General features: G+C 39.4%; 1 protein-coding gene across 2 annotated transcripts in view; it reads left to right on the top strand.

Annotated features, from left to right (window-relative positions):
* LOC137993539 (BRO1 domain-containing protein BROX-like) overlaps positions 1-10,000 on the top strand; it is a 34,012-nt gene that overhangs the window by 19,332 nt on the left and 4,680 nt on the right. The window contains exons 13-16 of one of the 2 annotated variants that reach the window (XR_011121883.1): positions 931-1,009; positions 1,709-1,788; positions 1,898-1,962; positions 6,195-6,278. Coding sequence is in view for 1 of the 2 variants with exons in the window: in XM_068839459.1 (XP_068695560.1) it covers positions 931-1,009; positions 1,709-1,788; positions 1,898-1,962 (224 nt within the window). In the remaining variant the exon portion in view is untranslated. The remainder of the gene's footprint in view (positions 1-930; positions 1,010-1,708; positions 1,789-1,897; positions 1,963-6,194; positions 6,279-10,000) is intronic. The other variant, XM_068839459.1, reaches the window with a different exon arrangement.

Genomic DNA, 10,000 nt, shown 5'->3' with positions numbered 1-10,000 from the left:
CTAATTACCATCACAAAAACTTTGCACTTGGAGTCGCTTTGAAGAGGAGGCTGACATGAACTCGGAAATATCCTATTCGCCTCCCACCAGCCCGGGTTCGATTCCCAGACTCGGCGTCATACGCAGTTGGACTGAGTTTGTTGGTTCTCTACTCTGCACCGAGAGGTTTTCTCTGGGTATTCCGGTTTTCCCGTCTCCTCAAAAACCAGCATTTCATTTGATTTGCGTTAATTTGTTGATTCCAGTTTACAGTGTCCCCAGTTAGTGCTCCAGGGCCCGGTTGTTCGGAAGCCGATTAACTTAATCCAGGATTAGCGTAAACTTTGGTTTGCTTTTTTAACTTTTGGGTGAAAGCTTCTTTTGGTTATTTTTGGTTTTCAAGCTTGACCTCGTGTAATGTAAAATTTTGCCAAATATCAGCGTTGTACAACATTTGGGAGTAGAGAAATAAACTCCTCGGTTAATTTTTAATTTGGGATTAGCGTTAATCGGCTTTCGGACAACCGGGCCTATACACTTAATTAAGTTCCTTTCCTTTGCTAATTTCACAAAGGGCTTAAAAGTTAGTAATAGTTTCTATGTTGTGTGGCCAATCACAAAACAAAGCTTCGTTCACTGGAACTTCCAAACCCTTTTGGACCATGCAGAGCGTCCCACAAAGCGAGATATTTTCCGCACGCAAAAAAGGCGCTTTGTTTTTATTGATTTACAGAAGAAATTTGGAAAATACAGTGACTCGGTTTGTTTCGTTTTCATGAAATCGTGAAAATTTAATGTCGCGAAATATGACCAGGTAAGAATTGCGAAGTTAACGTTTTTGCCCTGAAAAAGTGCATTAAGATAAACCATTGGTGGTTGTAGTAGAACCATCCACTTTTCATCGTCCGGTAAGATTTTTACCGAAAGATTTATGAGCTCTTATCATTGCAGGATAAAGAAACTTTTAAACGAGAAGAAAGCCAAAAGTGAACGGGAAAATGGCATGATTTACCACGCGAGAATTCCTGAGGTATGTTGTAGGGAGTTACTTCTTCGGAAGTAGCATCGCACTGCATGTGTTTGGTTGTCAACACAGGAATCGATGAAATGGAAAATTCGGATTGTTGTTCGTTTTTTCGCTGAAATGGAAAAAAGATTTGGTGATTACCAGTAGGCAAAAAGATTCGGGTTTTTTTTTTGGAAAGTAAATAGCACACCATTTTGTTTGCCCACCTAGACAATTTCCTAGCCGCTTTGCATCGCACCGGTCGCTTGCAGCCTTCAGATGTATTTGCAGGCCAACGATTTCGTGAATGAAGCTATCTTTTCCTTTGCGGTTAATTTACGTTCCAAACTTTCTTGATACAAATTCGAGTGAATCGTTTATGCAATATTGCAAGAAAGTTCCCCATTCCCAATGAGTTTTTCCTTCGCGTTGAAGCATTACGAGAACCAATCGGTTTCTGTGGCTCAATGACCAACCGCTGTTCGAAAAAGGAGCCAGCGCTCAGCACTGCGGGGACCGGAACCGAGTGAGTGAGGAAAAATTTTTCCTGTGACAACTTCTGCTTGTTTGGCCCTTGGTGATTGACCTAAATATCTCGCGTGACGTTGTCAGCCTATTCGAGGCACAAGCACTTGTTTCATTTCAGGTCGTCGCTCTTGGCCAAAGAGAGTAGAACCAGTTCAGCCGGCGTTTTTTCATCAAGTGATTTTGTTTTCTCTTCAGGATTGCCCTCCTCCCCTGGATCCCAAATGCGTTGTTCACGTGACTGCCCTTGACCTTTCAACTGGCGACGATCTCACAGGGTAAACTAAGACAGTGTCTTTGAATTTGAAATTTACCAGTTTGCTGCGAACCCTTCGTCAAAAGAACAGAGAGTAAAGGTGTTGCCCTGTTTTTTTATCCCTTTTGTAGAGCCGTCACAGAAGCTTCAGACACAACTCAACCCAAGGGGGAGGAGGACGGTGACACGAGTGCAGGTACAAGCTGATGGGACAATTTAAAAATTAAGAGCAACGTAATTAAGTCAGTTTTTTAGAGCAAGATCTTAGGAACATTTGGACCGCTTCAAATGTGTTGTTTCGTTTTTTTCTTTGACACCTTCGTGGAGCGTGGGGAAAGAGTGCAGAATGCTATGGTAAACTTGTTGCTTTTAAGAAAGTTTTAACTCAACTTCAAACAAGATTAGTGATGGTTTTATTATACAAATGCAATTTTTAAATTCAACTGTTAGGTTTCATAATTTATGGCACATTATATTTAATGAACCGTTTTCCTTTTAAGCCCCGTCTACACGAGCAACTTTTATATTATAATTTTGTGTGACAATTTTTACTTGCTCGTGTAGACGAGGAAATTTGACCAATTTTTATGTGACAAAAATATTTGCTGAAAGGCTGGCGAGTTATCTTTTTTGTGACAAATAAAAGTTGTCAAATACGAAAATTGCTCGTGTGGACGACTTGTCACATAAAATGTGGCAAATTCGTGCCTCTTAGTGAGCGCCATTGGAGAACAGCCACGCAACTTCGCTTTGTTTCTGCTTTATCTCTGCTGTCCAAAGGCATTGCTGACCCACTTAAATGCGATTTGTCAACAATTATTTCCTGTGCATCTACACGTTCAAATATATTTGCCTCATAAAATTGTCACATAAAAACTTAGCCTGCGAGTAACAGCAATAATTTTACCTCATGCGCTTTCTAGAAGTGATTTGTCTCAAATAGATGAGTGCTTTCCTCTTAAACTCCTGCTTAATCGACACTTTTCTACAATAAGAAAAGACTTTACATATTAGAAACAGGCGAGCTCAACTTAGAACGCAGTTTTGTAAGCACCTGATTGACCGTTTTCATGCTAAACGACGAACAAATCGTCTTATGTGAAAACGGGACTTACTGCAGTTTTTAGACGACTTAGTAGTTTGGAATTTGTCCGGCTAGGAAGACGATTTGTCCGTCCAGACGAACAAGTTGGCCAAAGTCCAACCTAAATTCACGTTTGACGAACAAAGCGACTAAGAAATGGAATTAGGGATGGAAGCGGTGGTTTATGGAAAGTATTTGTTTCTCACTTCTTCTCCTCGGCCCCTCCCCCCTCGCGTTCTCGTTTGACTTCAGGCCAAGGTTTTCGCACGGCCATATTCAAAACGGTCACTTTAAAGTCAACCCCGATGGAAAGAAGCGTCTAAAATTTGCCAAACCGCCTACTACGCAGGCTAGGGAAGTTTTCAATATGGCGGAATGTTGGCGCGGAAGGTAAGGTAACCAAGCCATACCAAGTGCCAATCTTCATGCGCTCAACCTTATCCAGTTTGTCGTTCCATTGTCAGTCTTTAATGAAAGTGCTACTATGATCAAAAAATTCACTTCCCTTTTTCCTTCGGATTTTGAAAGCGTTTTTGCTTGACACCTGACTGACAAGATTTTGAGCTTCGAATTTTATCCACAGACCGTTTTTTTTAGGTCAACACTCTCTCCTTCAAAATGACATTGGACATTTCGTAAGAATAACACAACGACATATCCCATCTTAATATGACAAGCTTACCGCTGTAAAAGAATGAAAACAGGCAGAATTATAGAGCCTTAGCTCAACAAGAAATAGCGTTTCTAAGCTAAGCCGCGCTGATCTACAGTATTTAGGTCTAAAAACCACTTTGAAGACGGTTAGCTTTCACTTATTTTGCTGGGTACCTCTGTGTCAATACTCTAAAATTTGCCTTTCCGGGAGCTGGTCTCGTTAGTCTAGTGGATATCGGAAACTTCAATAAGAAGCTGTCGATCCGAGTTCAACTCTTAGACTCGCCTATTCTCAATCTTCGCTTTATGTTTAAAATGTTTGTTTCTTTGGAGTAAATTTGAAGTCTGAAGTAGATTGTACGTCGCGTAAGTTGAATAAAAAGGGAAATGTCAGTTTGAGGGATGGCCATGAATGTTGACCGTTTTTTTGAGTGCAAGTTTAGGATTTCACGGTCCGCCATTATTCACGTTCAAGACTGACCGATTGGACCTCAGAGAGTTGGATCGAGCAAAAGATGATGTCAAAGATTCACTGGCTTAAAATTGCAGCGTGTAAACGCAGCTTATTATACATGCAAAACACGAGTTAAATGTCTGAAAGCTCGGAATTCCCGTGCTGCATATTAATTTTCGGGCGTGCAAACGCATTGCATTTATATCCTCGATCCAGCTCTCTCAAGAGTTTAAAGTTAGCAATGGGGGACCATTAAATAAGAAAATTCCAGTCAAAATAAGCAGGTGTCTTTTTGAAATGAAGGCTTAAAAGTTCGGTCACTTGGTGTTCAGCTAACATAGTTTTGAAATTCAAAGAAAAACTAGAATTGATTTTTGGTCATAGTAGCACTTTAATTAATTTACGTCGGACAGGACTAGCGTAATTAGTTTTCTTGAATTCATATGAGTCGACAAAACCACAGTGCGAGTTGTCCGTTTAGACGATTTGTTCGTCTTCTATTATGAAAACGGCTATTACTGAATTGTATTTAAATAAGCGAACCTTTGTTCTTATCATGAGAGACCTTCTAGAAGGTCACTGTGACCGAAAACTACTTTTTAAGTAGTTTTCGGCCACAGTGCCATTTAAAAATGGCTCAGCACCCACGAGTCTTCGGTCGGACAGTGTGCTGATGTTTGTAGGGGGAACAACTTCTTCCCCGTTTTGATGATAAGACTCAGTTTCTAAGCTTCTCAATGTATTTGTGTGGTCAGTTACTAGCTTGAAAACCGTGTAAAATCAGAGAGCTATTCTTTTTGTTGGTCGAAATAAAACACTATTAGATGATTTTATCGTCTGTCTGTAGTAAAGGCTATGCTTTCGCCTGTCTTCGGCTGTCATCATCAACATCATCATCATCATCGCCATCATGACGTCCCAGCTGTGAACGGCCCTGCCAATCCCAAATCCCAGCGAAGATGCTTTAAAGTGCTACTATGACCAAAACATCAATTTGTATTTTTCTTTGGATTTCAAAACTATGTTAACGGAACACAAAGTGACCCAAGTTTTAAGCCTTGATTTAAAGAAGACACCTATTTATTTTAACTGGAATTTTTCTATTAAATGGTCCGCCAGTAATTACTTTTAAAATCTTGCGAGAGCTGAATCGAAGAGAAAATGACGTCAAAGACTCAATAGTTTAAGACTGCAATGCGTGTGTACGCGGATGAATTAATATGCAGCAGGGGAGTTTTTAGTCTGAAATTTCAGTCGACTACTCCCTAACCTTAGGGATTGCGGGAGAGTTCTCTCTCCCGCGACCCCTAAAATTAGGGAGGAGACCGCTAGAAAGTTTAGGGCTTTCAGACTTTTAAACTTTTTTTTTTGCTTACATAATAAGCTGCGTTTACCTGCTGAAATTTTAGGTAATGCTATAAGGGATAGACGAGAAGGACATTGGACATCTCGTGACAATTACACGATTTATATACATTAGAAGGTCACCAACGTAATATTCCCATGCACCGTATTCAAGCATTTCGTGTAACGCTGATCAACAGTGTTTAATTCAAAGCACCCATTCTGAATAGCTCTTAATTACAAGTATTTAAATATAACACCCATTTTAAACCTGTTAGCTTTCAATTTTAGTGATGGGTATCTATTTAAATATTTTGAAAACTCGCACTTGTTCATCGGCTGGCTTCGATGGTCCAATGGTTATCAATGATACAAATGCCTCTTATGATCCAGATTCATCCTTCTCGACTTTCATGTCCTTTTTCAAATTAAATTGACGAGAAAATTAATAAGTATAGAGTTAACTTCATGTAACCGAAATTTTAAGCTAGTGAGTAAATGACGTCACTTTCCCTAGATCCAACCCTCTGATATCCAATCGGTCAGTTTGGAACGTGAGTGATGGCGGACCATGAAATCCAAAACTTACACCCAAAGTAAACAGCCTTTGGATAAAAATCAAACCTCAAAATCTTAACAGTCAAGTTGCAAGCAATCACACTTCCATAATCTGAACAAAAAAAGGAAGTTTTTTTTTTTTTATTAGAGTAGCACTTTTAAACTCTTTCACCAGGCTTTTGGAATAGATAATTAATACATAGGTTCATAACACATGGCCAGATCCCACCCCTAACCAAGGGGAGGGGGAGTCTCAACATAGCAAGATTTCGTGCTGGAATGTTGTGGTCATTAACATTTCATGACAATTTATTCAGCGTAATGTATTTGTAAGGTCAAATCATTGCACTGAATCACTGTTAATTTGGATCAAGATGGCTGACAGCTTTCGAAAACGAGATTTCGTCCTGGGAACGAGGTTAGTATAAACCTATGTATTGGTTGAAGGCCCTGAAGTCCACATTACTGCATACAAATCAACACTACGATTCCTTCAGTGCATTATAATGCAGAAATTCTAAATTCAGCAAAACCGAATCTCATTTTTTAATTTAGACTTGTCGACAATTGACTCAACTAAGACAGATGTCGGAGAGAGTGGAAAATTAGTTCTCTTCGTTTTTTGCATTATATCTAAATATATCTTGGTTCAGTGGTGTAGGATATCAAATTAAGCGCGTTTAAAACATACCAGCAATGTCTTTACCTGTCTAATTGTATGATCATTCACTGAAACATTTCGTAGCTATTGTATTTTTTACCCGCTCTACTCGCCGAAAGGCTGTCCGATAGAGCACTTCTATGTGGTGCAGTGTCCGCTCATGAAAGCATTTCCACTCATTCATTCATTCATACATTCATATGTAAATACACGTAATTCGAGTCGCCTTTGGTCAGAAATGTATACAAAGATTGGCTATTCAAGCTAACCACACAATTATTTCACAGTTTTTGTCATATTATAACCCATTTTAGTGTCGTCTCACAAACGGACGTAAACGCATACTAATCAGTCATTGATTTAAAGCAACAAAAGAAATATACTAACTCTAGAGGTTTCCGTGAAATTTTGTCTGAAGAAACTGCACCTTCAAAATGCTATCGAAATTTATTAAATTTCCATTTTTATTCTAGGAATATCATTAACGAGTTGTAACTCTCCCTTTTTGGTAAAAGCACGTAATTTTTCAACAAAGTCGCCTAAACCTCCTTGCTCAAACACTAAAATCTTTGTGGTTTTCTTAGTTTGTAAAGTAATGAAAGTTAGTTTGAATTTGCGCTTTATATTTGCCTTGAAGGTTATTTTATTGTTTACTTGCGTGTACTACAAAACAAATTCGTTTTCCACCTGAATTTTCGACTCTTGTCAATCAAGATCCGGTCAAAAGCGATCATTAGAGCATCATCGCAAAATAGGTAAATTATTCTCAACTTTAAATCGAACAAACAAGAAATCTACCCCTTATCCACAGCCTTATATCTTTCACGTCAAAATGACATTGTTTTTTTGTTGTTGTCGCTCCCTCTAAATTAACTCTGGTTGTTCTTGTTATCGAGTTCAACATTAGTGTTTTAAAATACACCATGTGGCCGGAAACCGAACTCTTTGAAAAGTTGATTGAAGATTATGCAATGACGCTGCTATCTGCATTTAATGGGCTTTCCCATCTGTCTCTTCTTTGAGGAGTCGATGAAGGCATTGTCTCGTTAACTCCCAAATCGGTGGGTAGAGTTTTCCCCTCAGACCGGGGAAATACTAGGATGTTTTCCTTCGTTAAGGCGATGAGCGATTCTTCGCCATCGGCTTCTTCGACTGGAAAACCACCGCCCATTACAACGCATAACACTTTTGGCAGCCAAGAATTATTTGAAGCATGGGCGAAGGATTCATTTATCAACCAAAGCACGATTGACATTTTGGTGAAAACGCATGAAATCGATTGCCTACCCGCCGTCCTAGCGTTGAAAAAAGAAGATTTCCCCGACTTAAATTTGCCAGTCGGACAGCGAAGACTGCTAGAAAATGCGGTCGAGAAGTTGCGGCAAGAGTGTGAACTGGTTCAACCGCCAACGCCAAAAGCAAAGATTAATCTAGAGATGCCTTCTTATAAATCTATGTTGGAGATAGGAGAGCCCTTTGATGAAGAAGAGGTGTTGAGGCATAGTGGCGCGTTTCAACGTAAATCGACTTCAGTCCACGATTTTCGAGGACGTGATATCGGTCAGAAAATAGTAGAGCACGCCAAGAGCCATACTAAAACGGAAAGGGATGAAGACAATTATGGACCCGAAAAAGAGGCTTTATTGGTATCTCAAAAAAGAAAAAGCTCACCGCAGATGCAATCAGGATTGAAAACAGGTTAAAGTATTAAACTTATTGTAAAAAAATGGGGTTATGCATGGTGGCTGTGCAGTCTGTATAAATCTGGCCTACATCCTACTCTGTGATGTAGTTCATAAATGTTGCTCGACGGTTTATATATCACGAGAAGAGAACATTCTACTTGGTCAGTCAACGGATCTCTTTTTCTTTGATAGTTTTGTTGTTTCGGTTTTATTTTAACATTACGCAAGGTTTGTCAATGTTATGGATAACCTGGAAACGTTTGCTGATTTGTCACATCTATTTGTCGATAGGCAGCTTACTTCGCTTCAAGTAAGTAGTAACTTTTTTCATCCGTAAACATTTCATCGCCTTTTAAAACAAATTAAAAACGATATTCAAATTAAAAGCAAAACAATTAAGATTAACATTTACGGGAGTGTAATTGCATGACAAAATGCAAATCAGTCCACCTTACACATCTGAACAATTTGAAAAAACCAACATAAAAATTTGGCCATTGTGAAAGATAACATGCACATGAGATAATGAAAACTTTCGTGCTTCATTTCAGTTTAACACTTAAACATTTTACATGCTTCTCCTTATATATTTCTCGTGCCGCCTCCTGAAAGGGTGGAATTGAACAATATTAATGATATACAGTAACAATTGAATGGAGTGGAATCCTGTTTGGTATCAAAAATCATACCCGTGATTTTGAAATCGAAGAATGCGCAGCGCTAGTTAGATTTGAATTCTTAGACCAAAAAAGCATCGCGCGTAGTTCAATTACCACTTTACCACACCTATTATGAAAAGGGATGCGATTTAAATGGAACATTTACTAGACGCCGTCCACACGTATCCTGAAATTTTTGTCCCCGCAGTTCACGGTTTTTTGTTTTCGGATTAAAAGACATCTCCGTCCACATGTAGCGTATTCCAATCGTTTTCACTGTCCACACGTACCCGGGAAAGACTGGATCCCATAGTGTTACGTTGGTGTATTCGAAAATTTGCGAATATGACCGTCCACACGTATCTGAATTGGCAGCGTATTTCCGGATACGACTATCGAAATTCGCCGGATACGTGAGCGAGCGTTTGGAAAAGGAAAGGAAACGGCTTGCGTCCATACGTATTCGGCGAATTCGGTAGCCGTATCGTGAAATTTTCGAATTCAGTGACGTAACACTATCGGATCGACCTTAGACCTCAAAAGACTCACGCGTGCAACTTCGTGTGGACGCGGATATTTTTGAATCCGAAAAAAAAATTGCGGATACAAAAATTTCCCGATACATGTGGACGAGGCCTTAGAAGTACGATGTGTGAACGGTGTGGATGTTTGGAGAGAAATCGAATACAATGCCAGTGCAAATTTTTGGTGGGTAAACAAGGTTTATTACAGAATTTGAGAAAATAGAGAATACTTTGATCCATAACCGAGCAATGAAGGGGAATAGGTTTGATCCCGGGTTGACGTCACAAATTAATTTGCATCGCTGCAGTTTTCAAAGAACTTGCTCAATGCAAGGCAATCGGTGACGTCAACCCAGTATCGAACCCATTTCCCTTCATTGCTCGGTTATGGATCAAAGTTTGACCACTTTTCCCGTCTTTCAAAGCCAGTAAAAAAGTGAAACCTGAAAAAAACACGATGTATTTGAGATGATATCGGAGAATGAGTAAAGTGGAAAAAAGTGTTGTGGTGATGGGCACTTTAAGCTCACTGTTATCGTTATCAATCGCGAAGTGATTGGAATAAGGGCAAGTGATATTTTTAGATGAGATTCTCATAGCCGTTGTTACCT

Source organism: Montipora foliosa, chromosome 2 (genome assembly GCF_036669935.1).
Source record: "Montipora foliosa isolate CH-2021 chromosome 2, ASM3666993v2, whole genome shotgun sequence".
NCBI classification, from domain to species: domain Eukaryota; kingdom Metazoa; phylum Cnidaria; class Anthozoa; order Scleractinia; family Acroporidae; genus Montipora; species Montipora foliosa.
Note: the sequence above shows the minus strand (reverse complement) of the source record. Positions and strands in the feature narration are given on the sequence as shown.